We start from the raw sequence: 17,075 nt of genomic DNA, 5'->3' as shown, positions 1-17,075 counted from the left end.
ATACTTGAGGAAACAAGATGAGATGAGAATGAACAATTCGATGTGCTAGTTTGATATGTCTAATTAATTGTGTAAAATATCGAAATCAATAAGACATGACTTCCTGTAAACAAGGTAAACACAATGGCACAATGTTTAACTTGTCAAAAGAAACTTCATAGATAATCGCAAAAAAAAAAGAAACTTCATAGATGGACACCACTCGTTCTGTTAAAAAGAAGACATCAGTCACGTCCAACTAGCAATATCCGTGTAATTTTTAAGTTCATATGTGTTAAATTTTGTGTATTTTTAATTTAGTAGGAACCGATCTTAATATACTTATGCTCATTGGTTCACAAAAAGGATACATTTCGATGACACCGAGGCTTATCCAAAGAGTGTAATTATCCGACCATTCAGAAGAAATCTTGCATACATTAAAGTTAAAGAAGCTAATTGTGTGATGCTAGAGTAACTAAGATAAATTGTCTTGTATAATGATTCTTCTGTCGTTCCAATAAGAGACAATGTTCTAGCTAGGAGAAGATATGCTATTTCTTCACTATTATCCAACTCAGAGAACATTTTACATGTCATTGTTGGGATAACACATTCTAACTCTAGTGGTACCAGGTAGCAAAACAATTCAAGTGGCCGAGGAAGGCCATGCTACGTTAGAATACGACTTGCGGTGAAGAAAAAAAATGGAAGAAGATGAATGCTGACACATGGGACCCACTGTCAGTCAGTGAGAGATCCTGGTTAGGATTGTTGATTTCAAGTGTAACAAACAGCTCCAGGGTTTAATTTAGATCGGGATTCACAAGTTTAGGGTCTAAAATAGAAAAAAAAATCCATGCTAAAAACGTCATGTGTGACTCGACAACTTTTTTCTAGATACGGATGTATCTACAACTAAAATACATTTAGATACGACTTAAACAGAGATAGTAGAAAACAAATTGTAAATCCAAATACTCCCTCCAGTTATAAAATGATGTCTTAGATTTATCATCCAAATTTAGATAAATCTAAGACATTCTTTTATGGATAGAGGTAGTAGTAAGTCCATAGTATTACCACTTTGCACATCGGTTTTAGCCAGGAACACCAACATTTTGGTCTGACGTCCACTTGAGCAGCAACAACGATCGTCACACTATCGTGTCATCACAACGGCAGAAAGAAGGCAAAGAGGGCAAAGAAAGCCTCTGGAAAAACGTGACGGAGGGGTGTATCTGGGCCAGAGCACCCCTAGAGCAAAAAAAAAACCCACATTTGAGCCCAAGCAAAACCGAAACCAAAGCGAAGCAGCGAGGCCCCTCCTCCTCTCCATCCCACCGGCGTGCCACGCCCACGCTCTCCCAGACCGACCAGGCGGCGATGGTGTCGGACTCGGAGCTGGTGGAGCGGCTGCGGGAGGTGCTTCGGGAGTCGGACCTCACCACCACCACCACCGGCGCCCTGCGCCGCCGCCTCGAGGAGGACTTCGGGGTCGACCTCTCCGACAAGAAGACCTTCTTCCGGGAGCAGGTCGACCTCCTGCTCGCCGAGTTCGCCGACAAGGCCGAGCGGGAGGATGCGGATGGGGCCGCGCCCGCACAGGGGGAGGAGGATCCGGAGGAGGTGATACCGGAGGCCGAGGGAGAAGAGGGTAGTGGCGCGGAAGGGGCAGAGGAGGGGGAGGAAGAGGAGGAAGAAGAGGAGGAGGAGGAGGAGGAAGACGGCGGCCGGAAGAAGAAGCGGCGGTGAGGGGCTTTCGCTCTCTGTCTCTCTCTCTCTCCGCATTTGCTGCTTCGTTTAGGGTTCATTGGGTGCCTTGTATTTGTCGATCTGTCATGGTGTGTGGCAGCACTGTGCAGTCCCATGTCATATCTTTTTGTCCCAATAGTAGCAAAGATTCAAGAACATTCTTGGAGGGCTCCGGGATTGCAGGCTGCTTCCTCTGTTTAGGCTTTTACCACTATAAAGCTGCTGCTAGTAGTATCTCACTGGAAAAACAAACAATGCCTGGTTTATGGACCAATTGGTTGCGAAGGTTTTGTTTGGATTTGGTATTGCTTTTCGATTTGATCTGACAAGATTCGTTTGGTCTGTTTTTTAGCCTGATTTGCCCAGGTGTCTGTTGACCATACCGTGCTGAGCTTGTCGTGGTTTCCTGAATCCTCTTGGTGGTTTCTCATCTTCTTGGGATGGTTGATGTTTGCTAGGTTCCTTATGTGCGGCTTACATTTTCTGGTTGTTATGTGCATAGAACACTTGGTGGCGGCATTTGTTTAATGTTTGTCGTCTGCGGTTGCATCATGTAGTTTGGTCTAATGCATAGATTTGCTAGAGGCTGATGTATTGGTGAGTCTTGCAGGGTCATTAGTTGCAACTTTCTGGTGATGATAATGCAATTGTTTTTTCCACCTTTCATACATTTTCATGTTTCACGCACGTGATATTGTAATGCTTATCTTTGTTAAAATTAAGTAAATATTCTACTCTTTTTAGTTGCTTGGATAATACCCCCAAATCAGTATAGAAACGAAGCTCGTATGCTCACCAGGTTGCGCTGAAACTACTTAGGGACATTCAAATGGGTTAGTATTTTTCTGGTCGCATTTTCTGTGTGCGCGCTGGGCGTGTGTTGGTGCATACACCACCGGTGTACATCTGAACATATGGAGAAGCAACATCCATTTATACTTCATGGTGTACAGCAACACAATTACTCGACAATTGGCGTTTCTGCTATCATGTGCCTATTTGTTCTATATTTTGGTACTCTTTTGATCAATTCGGTGGTGGATAATCCACTTATATTTGTGTAGGTCTGGTAGGGCTGCTGCTATTTTACATTTTGGGGTTCTGATGTATCTTTTACTTCCTTATTATTGGTGATATTTCTCTTTATACTAGTTGGTAGTATTGGTGCTCAAGTTGTGAACTTCTTATTTCACTTCTCTGAATATATTTTAAAGGTGAAAATTAGGTACTAAAGATGTTATTATGGACCAGTCAATGTGGTTCCTCTAAACACATGGTTTTACTACTCCCTCCGATCCATATTACTTGATGCTAAAATGGATGTATCTACAACTAAAATGTGTCTAGATACATCTATATTAGCGTCAAGTAATATGCATCGGACGGAGTACAATTAATTGAAGTTCACACTTAAGTTTAGTAGTACGTCGGTCAAAAATTGGTGAATCCAATGGTTATTCAGATTAGAACGGAATATTGTGGACAACTCAAGATTCACAATCTGTTACAAATTTGCATGACTTCTCTTGTTGATAATATTTTGGACTTCTAAATTGCCATACCATTCCCATAGTCTTGTTCTTAAAAAAAAGAATTTTATTGATGTCATAGGTTGGCTGATGGCAAGAAAAAGGCTGGTGGCTTCACTAAATTATGCAGCATTTCCCCAGCACTTCAAGAGTTTGTCGGTGCCTCTGAGTTAGCCAGGACAGAGGTAACATCAGTTTCTTATTGTTGTCACTTCTAAGTCTCATAGCAGATGTATGATAGATTAGTCGATCATTCATTATTTCTTGTCTTATTTCATGACGTGCTTCCCAGGTTGTCAAGAAGATTTGGGCATATATCAAACAACATAATTTGCAAGACCCAAGCAATAGGAGGAAGATTCTGTGCGATGAAGCATTGAAGAAGATCTTTAATGTCGATTCAATCGATATGTTCCAAATGAATAAAGCTTTGACCAAGCATATCTGGCCATTGAATTCTGAGGGTCTCTCTCTCCCCTCTCTCTCTCTTGGCAAGACATACACACATGTGTACAGTGAAAATGAGGAATTAGTGTATTACTATAAGGGATACACAGCATCCATTTTATTTTCCATCACATCCTAGAGTACTCGTGCTTGCCTGCTAAAAGAAAGATATGCATGCTAACTCAATCTAAAACATACTGTTTGCAAGTAGATATTTAAATTTAACTCCATTAAGTTGATGATTTTTGATGTTGACTTATATGTTGCACTAACAGAATGCTTTCATCACTGCTGACAGTACTAGAACATAATATTGTGCATCATGGTATAGCAAAAAAAAGTTGCCCTCCTAGCGTGGATCCCAGCTAATAGAGTTGCATGCTGTGATAGGCGGAAGGAAAACTGCAGTTTATTGTGGTATAAGTATGACCCGGTATATAAGAGTGTATCTGTTGATAGTTATATGATCATAAATGTATAACCTTACTTGGCCTATGTTTGTTTGGAACTTGTTATAGGGACTAAATGTTGGCTGATTTATTTAATCATCTTGTGCTTATTACATACATTAGGACCTTTGCCATCTAACATGTCTACAAGATTAAATGATGTAGCTGGTTCCATGTGTCATAATTAGACAAATTCACTCATTGATATGGATACATCTAAATTATCGCTGCCCACCTAACCTAGCTCCGAAGTTCTAATTCTCTGTGTTCTTTTTAGGTCCTGTCTCACCCAAGAGATCGGAACCCAAAGAACCCAAAGAGAAGCCTCAAAAGAGAGACAGAAATGAAGGTTCGAAAATAATTACTTAGCTTTCTACAGCGTGAGTTTTTGTTCTTGCAAGGCTGTTGATATAATATCCATTTTTCAGGAAACAAGAAAAAAGGTGGATCCTCTGGGTCTGGGTCTGCATCTGGCCTTCTTGCGCCCGTTCAACTTTCAGAAGATTTAGCAAGATTTATTGGCACCGGTGAGAGTATGTTGTCACGATCCGATGTTGTGAAGAGAATGTGGGATTATATAAAAGCGAATAACTTGCAGGTAAATGTTCTATTCCTGGACGTCACATTAATGCTTGTGATAATATCAATTTGAACTGCTCAGCGTTTTAGCTACTTGTTGATAGAACCGCACATTTAATTGTGCATGTAGGAAATTTTGCACTGTGTGGTAAGGCCTATGTAGTTATTGTTGGCTTTATGTTTTTTATCTGCACTTACTTCTGTTTAAGGTCATCTAGCCTGTAACTTTTGGATACGTCATGCAAGGATTATGAGTCGATGAGTCGATCTGGGGTAGCGACTGATAACTAGTTGTGACTAGTCATGACTCAGCAGTAGGTACTATAAAATAGCATAGTATATAATTAGTTAATTACTGATAGTTGAGAGTTGTGGGAGGATTCTGGGAGCAGCAGCAGACGGTGGAGGAGCAGACCAGCAGGAGAAGCAACCACCAGCAGAGGAGCAGACTAGCAGCAGCCAGCAGAGGGAGGAGCAGACCAGCACCCACATCAACCAGTGGAGGAGCCTCGGAGCAGCAGCAACAGGTGGATGAGAAGATCAGGAGCCAGAAGGGACAGGTGGGGGTGCCATGAGCTTGCAGCATTAGCCAGCAGGATCGTGGCGGGGCCAACCAAGGGAGAGGTCTAGGTCGGCAGGAGTGAGGATTCGTTTTGGGTTTCATGGGGGGAAACTGGGCAGCTCGATCTTGATTTTCCAGGCAATATTGAAAAAAAAGAGACATTTTTGAGTTGATTGACTCAAAAAACTGGACTAGTCGAGGTTAGTCGTGACTAGTCGAATGAGCCACTCGACTCATCCAATGAGTCAGAGTCGAGACATTGAGTACACCTCGCAGCTGCGACTCATCGACTAGTCGTGGACTAGTCGAGCGACTCGAAATACATGACATCATGGCCAAACGATGCTCGGGCATATGAGCTACAGAAATAATGTTACTAAATGGATGGTATTGCCCTGCGAACAACCACTAAATTATACATAAGCACATGATGTCTTATTCCCCTAGTCCTGACCAATATGTGGATCTCCTACGATTACCACACTACCATCCGCCCACATAGATTCTACTGTATTCTTATTCTCACAACAGATTTACATTGATACCTGATACTAAGATCTGTGGTATTATTTGGTTAACTTCATATCTGCAATGCTATCATGCATCCTCAGGCCTAATAAGTAACTATAGTTCTTAATATTGTACAATTCGGATAGTTAGGATGAATGACAGGTCTAGACTACTGAAATCGTGTCCTTTATAATCTGTTGTGAGCTTTTGCTTGTCTTTTTCAAACAGCCATGGGAAATTATTAGAACGATGTAGTTCTTGGGTAATGTTTTAGTATTACTATAGCTGTGAGGACTAACTCTTCATTTAAGTATCCACACTTTCGATCAGTAGCACATGTAATCAATCATTAATATGGTTTTGCGACCAGTGCATTTTTTTTATCACCTTGTTTTATCAATTTCAAAGTCCTAGAATGAAAATTTCTGTAGGTGAAATATTTTGACAAAGTGGAGGCATATTGATCAATGGACCATATTGGGTTCGTGTACTTTTTAGTCAGAAAACTCAGGCATTCCTTTTGTATGTTCAGATGTATCCATTAACTCTTCAGTATAGATGATTTAGTTCGAATACTATGATTATAGCAAATCTTCTACGTAAAACTTAGTTTGCTTTCGTCCTTTGTTGGTGTTAAAGGATCCTTCTGACCGGAGGAAAATAATCTGCGACGAGAAGCTGAAGGACCTATTCCAAGTTGACACATTCACCGGGTTCACGGTTTCGAAGCTGCTCAATCCCCACTTCACAAAGGCGACGTAGGACCTGCACTGTACCAGGCCGGTCTGCAGAACCCATAAGGACGGGTGATTTTGTTGTCTTCTGCAGAATGTGTAACCGTGTTGTAACATTTAGGAGCTGCCAGCGAAAATGTGGAACTTTAACTTGTGTGGATCGTGTGGGGGCGTGGACTTTCCTCCCACTATCAATAGTAGGGTCTTTTAATGTCTACCGAATTTTGCGTCCGTGGGTTCGCGCTCTTCAAGAAAATGTTCTTTTCTACCAAAGAAGCATGGCTCTTGGTCTGTGTTGCTGTACGGCTTTTTGTGCGTTCTTACTGAAGCTATGGGTCCTCCATGCCATGCTTCGGGATGGTGATAAGATTGGTTGTCTCCTCAGGTGACTTCTCCCTCGTGGCGACAAAAAATCTCAGAAGGTGCGACTTGTTGCTCCTGCTTTCGTATAGAATCTTTCTCCTCTTCATGTCCTTATCTGGATGATTTTCAGCAGGAATGTATCTAGTAGAGTACTACCTTTTATGTATCTCTGTACTGTTCTCTTCTACCTGCAACACCGGGATCTTTCGATCTTTCGTTTTGGCATTGTGCCTGAGCTTCACGCGCGATCAGAATCTGTGAGATTCGTGTGAGACGCACGACCATAATAACTCTGGCAGCGAATCCATGAATGTCAGCAGCTAGACTGTTCTGAAACGCGATTCAGCCGCTAGATTGTGGCAGCGTCGATTCTGGTTCAGCCACTAGCTTTCTGGCACTGTCCCTCGGTTGGTGACTGCTGATGCGGAGATCCGATTGTGTGTTTGCCGCCAGCGGGGTCCTGATAGTAGAGCCTGTATGATTCCTAGCCATAATTGGTTGGTGGCTGCTGATGTAGAGATCCGTCTGTGTGTGAAGCGGGGCGGGGTCCTGATAGTAGAGCCTATATGGTTCCTAGCCATAATTGCAAGGATACCTCATGGAAAGAGTATCTGTTTCATAGAAGAAAGGCTAAAAGGCTGATAAACAACATGTTTATGACACAGTGAAACGCAACTCCACCCTACCTAAAAAAACAGCACACACACATTACAGGACTAATTGCGGCATCTCCACTTATCCACTGGCGCGAGAACGCCTCTAAACAGCCCGGCCGCTCGCCACAGCTCGGCCTCGTCAGAGATCGTCGAAATCACCACAACCTTGGAGGGTGCCACACCCTCGAAGACCACATCATTCCGATGACGTCATAGACACAGCAGATGAGGGTCACACATGTCTAGAAGTCGCGGTCTGCTCCCGGGCCTCCAGGCTTCTCTTGCAACCAGCGAACAAGTTTGGTGTCTGGTTGCGGCATCCAATGTAGCTTGCCCCACTAACGCAGACAGGTTGCCTAGACCTCGCGTGCTAGCACGCAGCCCATTAGAAGGTGATCCAAAGACTCACCAACCTGATCATAGAACGGGCACGCCGTCGGGTGAGGTAGGCCATGCCTGCTTAGTCGGTCGGTTGTCCAACATCTGTTCCTTGCCGCAAGCCAAAGGAACACCCTGCAGTTTGACGGAACTCTCGAACGCCATACCTGCAATGCACTAGCCATTTCCACCCTAGCGTCAAACATCGCTCGATAACACGAATGCGCGGAGTAGGAGTAGTCCTTCTCCCAGCCCCAGTGAAAAGCATCCTCCACACGCTCAGAAAAAGCAATGCCTACCAAACGGTCTACCACCTCGAACAACTCCTAATCGCAGGCGCACATAAATCCGGAGGAAGGTTGTTCGGCCAACCCCCAGGCAGACCCTCACGGACCATGTGTTGCCTGACATCGCGCTTCGGGACTGTCGCAGTTAGGTTTGGTGCTATGTCACCCAACCGTCCCTTAGGGAGCCACCGGTCCATCCAAAAGAAGGTGGACGCCCCGTCCCCCAGCACAGAGTAGGTCGCCCCTTCAAAAAGTTGCCTCAACATTTGGGACACTTGAATGTTAAGCTCCTTCCACGGTCTGGAGTCATCAACTCGCTGAAGCCACAACCATCTGGTCCTTAGTGATACGTTCATCATCTTGAGGTTGGGGATGCCAAGACCCTCCCCCCTCCCAATTCTTTGGGGGCACAGACTTTGTTCCATGCCACTAAGCAGTGGGCACCCTTCACATCCTTTCGGCCTTTCCAGATGAACCCTCTTATGATCTTCTCAATTGCCAATAAGGTCTTGGCCGGGATGTCGAGGGACATCATGGCAAAGATGAGAATCGCAGAGACCGTCGCACAGACTAGCTCGAGTCGTCCTCCCCTGTCCAACAATGAGGCCTTCCATCCTGGCAATTTGTTGGCCACACTGTCCATGAGATATTGGAGCTGCGTCGCACTCGGCTTCCTCAGCGTCAGGGGCAACCCAAGGTACCGGAGGGGGAAAGGCACCACATGGCATCTCAACTCATGGGCAACCAGTGCCTCGTCAACGCCCGTACATCGGATGAGGTTTTCCGAGCCCTTGTCCATGTTGGTGCAGAGGCCTGAAGCTGCACTGAGTTGCACCGAAGTCCTCAACGATCGCGGAGAAGACCTTGAAGTCAAGCATAGTGGGATGTAGGAAAGTCACAACATCGTCTGCATAAATAGAGGTGTGGTGGCGCAGTCCAGTTGACGCCGGGGGTAAGCAATCCCTCGCAAGATGCCTTCTCAATCATCAAATGCATGATCTCCATGATCAAGATGAAGAGTTGGGGATAGTGGGTCCCCTTGCCTCAGTCCAAGCCTATTGGCAATCCAAGCCAAAATTTGGCAGCCATAATTTATTTGGCATGTGTTTGGTTTTTTGCCACACTTTGGCACTTTATTGCATGTATGATTCATTTGTCATGGACTCAACTTTTTTCCTAACTTTTGGTACCTTCAATATTTTTATTTGTGGATAGCCACACTTTTACTCGGCAAATTGTGGCTAGGAAACAAACAGGTCCCGTAGAATCGAACCATCCTCCTGCCACTTGCATTTGTGCCATGACTCGATCGCGAACAACCTGAACCAACCATGGTTCCTCTTCTCCAGGAGAAAAGGCTGTTGGAGTTCGCCATGTTGGGGCGCCATAAACCTGAACATGACACTGGTTCTCATCAGGTAAATCGCATCGGCGCATCCATGTTTTAGTCTTTTACTACTGGTTACCACAGACGACAAAGTTTTTGGATGTGGAAATGCTGGGAATGAGAGGAGCGTATGGGGTGGATCAGACAGTGGCAAGTGGCGGCGACGTCGCAGTCGACTCGCCGTCACCGCCACCGCGGCGAGAGCAGCGCGTAAACATCGCCGAAGATTTTTGGGGGCTGCAGGTCGCAACCTGACGGAGCCGCGCGTGAAACCCGTGAATCATATATATGCGCAGGCGAAAAGAAGAAAAAGATCTGGCGGTGCTGTGTGACTCGTGCTTGCGTCCCTGTCGCGCGGATAGCCTCCGATTGTTTTTTGGATCAAATGGCCTCCGATTCGCTCCATCCATCGCGCTTAACCTTTAGCCAGGGGGGCAGCCATGGCCTCAAAATGTTTTCAGGTTCTCAAAGGTTTCTGCCCCACTAATCATCTCGCAGCGCAGCTGGGTATCTTCATACTTTTCTTTTCTTTTCATAATGAAGTTGGAGATGGGAACAGTAAACCAAATTTGTTGATCTCTTCCCGGAGCGAGAGTGAATGGGCACGATTCATGTCGGTTTATTTCTTTCGGCGACTTTGCACCCTACTAGTGCAAGAGGAGGGAGAAATATCTGATCTTGGGACCAGACAGGAAGGGAGCGAGGTCAAACCCAACGTCTTTAGGCGGATCGATAAGGATAAAGCGCATGCAGGTCCTGGATCGGTGCGTTGCCGCGTTGGTGTGCGCCATGGAGATTTGATGGCCCCTGCACAAGTCAAAGCCTTCCGATCCTTTTGACATTTAAAAAGGAAGAAGAAAATGACTTCGAACCAGCAACTGCCCAAGCAAAGACTTTAGGATCCCACCCTCGTCGTGCATCATTGCATTGCACTTTGCACCACGACCACGAGCAAGCTAAGATAACTCACACCGGAGAGTAATATATGTAGTAATACAAACAACATGCAATGCCAACACTGAGTAAGCATTTTAATGATTTAACATATTACTAATTGAGGAAAAAAAGGATAATGATAACTAGCTATGTTACTATGACATCACATATTTCAAGGAAAAGTGAGTCTACAAAATTATAAATATGATATTCCTGGCGAGCCTAGGATTTGAAGCCCAGATATTCAAAAAATCCAAGCCTAATTTTTTACACTTTAAGCGTTTATTTTTTACCGGGACTTCACATTTAGGCTAATGGTACCGAAGGAGAGATTGGCTGTGTTGGGACAGGGAGATAGAGATAGAGATGATGTGAGCTAGCTTTTATCTTTGGTTGAATGTTTGAATAGAATGTAGTTTTTCATACATGCATGCAGGTAGCATCATAGACTACATGCATATAAATGCTTTTAGGCAAAAATAAAGGGTATTCAACTGAATACCCTTGACTTGAGCTAGGCCCGCCCTGATTCTATGTTATTACACCTATGATACTACCCATTATGGAGGGTTTTTTTCGACTTAAGGAGCAAAGCTCCCGATTTCATTTCACTGGAATGAAACCAGAAATAACACACCGAATTCATCATCCATTATGGAGATAATAATACAGAGTAGTTAAATATGCATTTTACTACCCAATGTTACTTTTCATTATGAGTAGTCTAAGACTACTATCATAGTGGGGAATAACATATGTTGTACTAACATCAACTAGATGTAATGCCAACTAAATATTTTAATGACATGACATATCATTAACTGAGGAAAGAGGAGATAGTGGTAACTATCTAAGTTGCCATCGCATCACACATTTCAAGGAAGAATGACTCTACATAATAATAGATGTGGTGTTCTATGTTACTATACATATGATACTACCCACTATGAAGGTGGTAACATTGAGTAGTAAAATGTGCATGTTACTATCTTATGTTATTTTCCACTATGACTAGCCCAAGGCCTTTCACAATGAAAAGTTCTTAGCACAATATTATAGGCAAAATGCTTATGTGGCACTATAATCAATGAGAAGACATAGTGTTGTTGTATCTTAGTCATAGACTCATAGGTAAAAAGAGTGGCTAGCCCAATCATATTTCTACATATATATCACCAAAATCATTAAACCACAGAGTCAACCTTTAAGATATAATGCATTGAAACTATTGTCTTTTAACATATATCATTATCTATGATAATGTCGTAAGATATAATAAATTGTAAAAAGCTTAAGCTCTACTAAGCATCTAGGTGCAGTACATGCTCTCTTTGCTTGCAATTGGTCTCTTCTCCGAGCTGATGGTACCGATCCATGGGGTCGAAGGAAAGTTCAGGTCAAACGTTTGTTTATGTATGTTGAAGTGACACACTAGTAGATCCCACGAAAATAGTAAGTCTAGCTAAGTACCTAGAATAGTTCTGGCCTTTGGGGTACCGGAATGGAGGAGTAGTACCAAGCAGCATGCTGCGCATTGCTGTAAACGAAGTAATACTAGTAGTGGTGATTAAAATTTGTCGTGACAGTAGTAATATACTTGTCAATCTCGCTCGTATTTGTTCTGGAACAACGTGTACACCTTCTGCACCTAGAATAATCCATGTACGTACTCTGTCAAAGGATCCGAGTAGTAGAATATGTTATCGGGTCCTGGTCCTTATCTTTCCACATTTGCTGTCGAATCTCGCTGATATGTTCTCCGAGATTCCGATCGGAGTAACATATTGCCACTGTCCTCAAACCCAGAAGAGAACCGCCCAGAAGAACCTCGCGTTGAATCCACCCCAATTCGAGAATCCAGGTCAGAGGCGAAGCTCTCTGCGTCTGATCGTCGAGCCCAACCACTAGAAAATGGGTGGAAAAATGCGCTGATTCCTCTCCCTCTCTCGGATACCGGTGCGGCGGTCGCTGGGATCAAGCTGTCAACCAGAACACGTCGAGTTCAGATTAGGAACGGCCATGGCCATGGCCATGTTGGCATTTTGCTCCTGTGGGATTCCATTGCCTTCTCGCGGCGACCAAGAGCCGTTTGACGGGCACACCACGGTTCAGCTTTCAGGTGGGATCGAGAACGCAAGTTTGCCTTCGCAACCTCCGTATGGGGGGTCGGACAGGACCGCCATTGATCTGGCCTCCCGTGCATCTGAATCGCAATGGGATATTCCTAGTGGCTCACTCAAATATGTGCAGGAAAATATATACCCAGAGCATCCTTCGTCTGAATAATTGCAAATGGGGACAGGTAACGATCACGCAAAAGAGAGGCACCGGATGCTGTTCGTCAGCTGATGCAAACTGGACAGGGGCCAAGAGCGCTTGGTGGCCAATCGGGGAATCCCATTCAGCACTATAGTGCCAACTTTTGGGTTGGGGGTCTGCCGGTTCCGGTCCTGACCTGTTCTATCCTATCATGTGCGTTCCTTGTTTGAGGTGGTGGAGTGGAAAATATAGGAGATTCCTCAGCCCGCGGACGTCCGTAGTGCTCGCCTTTTGTTTTCCAGCTTTAGAATCCGACGTTGTAGATAAGGTAAATATTTGGGGTATCATGCTTATTTTATCAACTGGATTCTATCCTGCCGGAGGTTGGACCATTAATTCAAATTGGGTCAGTTTTTTTTTTTTGTAGTACTATCATGTTTCAGTCGTCAATTGGTTAGGTTTGCTCATTTTCGCTAGGAAATGCTAGTTGCCACAGCTAAGATTTGGTAGAAATTAAGATAAGATATTTTCTCTATTGTACTAGATGCTATCTCTTAGTTGCATATTTACTACTATTTGAATTCTTTTTTTGTGGATATGAGTATGCAACTAGATTTCTAGAGTAATATTGAGTATATATAAACCATACTAGACTAGTATCATTATTGATACATACAAGATGGCATGTCATTTCAACATAAAGCCAATCATGCCAAGCCTAATTGGCATGAGAGTGAGTAATGCTGTTTTTTCATCGTTATGAGACCATCAAACATCCGTTCTTCGAATACAAATTCACTCGTGCAACATGGCCTATCATTCCGGTCGCGTCAAATTTGTATGAACCACATAGTGCCGTTAATTTGTTTGATAACCGACTATGGGCCTTTTGGTGTAAATTTTAAAGGCATATCCTTGTTGGAGCAACAAACCTATGTTAGGCTTTGTGGGATTACAGAAATGATGTTCCGTTGAAAAAAGATTCCAACTACACTATTCACTTGTGCATGCTTAATTTGGCGTCGAACTTGGTCCCATCTCAAACAACCATAGCACACAAAGCTTCTAGTGGTGGCATCTATTCAAGTGGAGCGGACGACCATGGAGTATTTTACCGAGCATGGATGGCACCACAGTCTTCTGCCAAACCACCTACACCTTTTGGTTGTTTCTTGTTTTGTCGCACGAATAAGGGTTTTGTTCAAACATTTTACTTGTCGATGTTATGACTTGTGTGCATCTTGTTATGTATATTCAGGGTGCAAACCCTTTTGTGGATGTCGCATTGTCGCGTTTATGTTACTGAAAGTTCTATTCATAGAAAAAATGACATATTTTTATTACTATCTATGGATGATGCTAGGACTATGAAAAGACCGCCGTCTATACAACTGCTCGGAGCATGTGCACAATATAAAAAAGAGAATGCTAAGGGAGTCATTCAGAAGTGAGTGAAGCGGAAAAAATGCCCATTTTTTTCATTCAAGAATGGACATTACATTGGGATTGGCAGATTTGTTATATTGAAATAATCCTCAACTCAACACAATTAGTGAATTCAAATTATAGCCACTTGCAGATTTCTTCAAATTGTTGTAGTGTAGTAAGGCATGTCTAATCGGTCGGCTCGACACTGGTTGCAACAGTGTAGGGAGAAATATTACAACTCATCCTAGCAAACCGAAAAACAGGTAATATATATTGAAATAATTTTAGCGTACTTTTGAGATCCGTATAATTTGGTTCACGAAACAAAACACAAAACTTTTCCATGCATGTTTTCCTAATCAATTTTTCAAAACAAATTCAGCATGTATATAAACACAACATAATTCATCAAAATTTGTTGCTATCTGAATAAAGAAGTGTGGAGCAGCACACGTTAGCAAAAGCATGAACAAATGGGTATCAAATCGCTAATGTGCAATGTAAATATGCTCAAAAGAGAATATTTACGGTGACGATAACCGTGAAAAGTCCGCTCTTTTCCTCGTAATTTTTGGAGATACTCTCTCTGTTTCATATTTCTCCGGATATAAGTTTTTGATCAAACTTAAATTTTGCGAAGTTTGATAAATCATATAGAAAAAAGTATAAATATCTACAAAATAACATCAATGTTTTAATACTATATGCATTTGGTACTGTATATATTGATAATTTATCATACATAATTGGACAAACATGCAAAGCTTTATTTTAACTATTTTAATATGCAAATTAATATGAAATGGAGGTAGTAAACAAATTCACAACGGTTCCTCACATTCTATATACCCTTTCAAGCACCGTTAAAATAACTCTGATGGTATTGTTGCTAGCTTCGAGACTGCTCCTGGTCATATCTCAGACATGTGATACATTATCTCCATCCGGTTGGAAAAATCATGTTATACGGTTTGGATAATTAAGCGACCGGAGCACGGCACGACATGATTACCTGTTTCTTTAGCCACCCTATCACGAGACCTGGAAGGGGACATCGACATTTATCCATAACCAGACAATAAAATGGGAGTAGTAGGAGATAGGCTACGGCTGATATGAGAAGATCAGGTTGTCCGGTCATATACCAATCGTGCCGAACTTGTCCACCAGATAAAGCATCATGCTAGTTGACGTGCGTTCGATGCCGTATCTCGAACAGTGAAAAACAGAGGCAGGAACCAAAAGTTCGTTTGGTGATAGGAAATTGTCAACCAGCTATGCCGTAGTGAACCAGAGAATGAATCGGGGAGTTTAGAGTAAAGTTGAATATATCCTTCTATCATTCACGTTAGAAAAGAAGCCTGGTGACCGGGTGTATACGTGAGCACGTATTCATTGGCTGACACGTGTCACATTTAGCAATCCCTGTTACCATCATTGTTGGGTTAGCAAACCACATCAGCACTAACAACACACCCAAATCACATTTTTAGCAATCCCCTATTATCAATCATTGAAACCGCGGGACCCGCAGCGCACGCCAAGTACGATTAGTGATGCATAAGACAGCGTGAAGGCAACAGACCGATTTGACAAGAACCGAATCTCAAAGCAGATCGTGCGGCATCTAGAGGGTGCTCACGTATACACCTAGTCACCAAATCCACTCTCTACCACGTTATATACAGTTGGGCAATAGTAATGATTGTATGCACCATCCAATGTACAAAATAGGTTAATTTGTACTCAGTGAATTCTTACATCATCGTTACATTTAGAATTCACGTGTACTATATATGGTAATAGTTACGTTCATAATGGGATAAATCGGCATAAGAAATAGAAAATGTGAGTAATAACAATGTAAAAACTAAAAATAACAAACAAGTAGATTTATGTATTTTACATTATGTCAACAAATAATACATCAAATCCGCGTAGTGATGGTTTGGCTCTCAGATGCATATGCTCCATTTATTTTAAAATCCATCTTAAATATGTTTTAAAATATTAAAAAACTTCAAACGAAAATTTCATGTGTACATCTTCAGATGCTACATAGATGCTATGTGCGCACAAAGCTTTTCCATGAAAAAATCGACTTATCAATTGGACCGCGTAAAAAAGATAAATTTTGATGTTAAAAATATGTTTTTTTTCTGAGACATGCATGTTTTGTCTTTTTACACCGATTACAAAAAATATCGCGCTAACAAATCCTTAGGGTTCACACCATGATGCCTCTTCACGTGTCTCCCTTTGACCTACTTCTTCATAGAGATGTCAAATTCACCACATTTTGTTTCACTAGTGTTGTTGGGATAATTTTGCGGTTTCACAGTGGCTTTTTTCTCCATCAATTCTAATGGACTCTATGTTTGGGCTGGCTGTGCTACTGTGCAAAAAAAGCTGCTACTTTGAGTTTCAGTCTTTGGCAAGTTGGCTGGTTGTCTAGCTGTGAGCTGAGGAATTGTCAAAAATACCATGAGCATGAGACCATGTCTTACTGCCGATTTACGTTTAAATAACATATTGATTCAATAAAAATATATGCGAATGTAGCTCTAGCCATAATAAAATACGTGCCCATCACAAGTCATGTAAGTGAGACTCTCCAAAATACACATATATTATTATCCTAGATAGCACAAATAATTCTAGGTTGCTCTAGCATTGAACGGCTGGCTGTGGCTGGCTCGTCGAGAAGTGATCCGGCGGCGGAGCAGGCGGTTTCCCGCGGGATGGGTCGGAACGGCTGGCGGCAGGGGTGAGGCGCCGGGGGTGGCGACGCGCGAGCGAGGAACCCTAGCGCTCTGTGCAGCTCGGGAGGAAAAAGA

At 42.8% G+C, this 17,075-nt stretch overlaps 1 protein-coding gene across 1 annotated transcript; it reads left to right on the top strand.

Annotated features, from left to right (window-relative positions):
- Window positions 1-1,301: 1,301 nt before the first annotated feature.
- On the top strand, window positions 1,302-6,572 carry LOC124697502 (upstream activation factor subunit spp27-like). The gene is made up of 6 exons (XM_047230086.1): window positions 1,302-1,730; window positions 3,346-3,448; window positions 3,556-3,727; window positions 4,437-4,508; window positions 4,588-4,757; window positions 6,450-6,572. The coding sequence occupies exons 1-6, from the start codon at window positions 1,366-1,368 to the stop codon at window positions 6,570-6,572; spliced, it is 1,005 nt and encodes a 334-aa protein (XP_047086042.1). The 5' UTR covers window positions 1,302-1,365.
- Window positions 6,573-17,075: the final 10,503 nt, after the last annotated feature.

The sequence above is a fragment of the Lolium rigidum genome, chromosome 3, assembly GCF_022539505.1.
Source record: "Lolium rigidum isolate FL_2022 chromosome 3, APGP_CSIRO_Lrig_0.1, whole genome shotgun sequence".
NCBI lineage: Eukaryota > Viridiplantae > Streptophyta > Magnoliopsida > Poales > Poaceae > Lolium > Lolium rigidum.
Note: the sequence above shows the minus strand (reverse complement) of the source record. Positions and strands in the feature narration are given on the sequence as shown.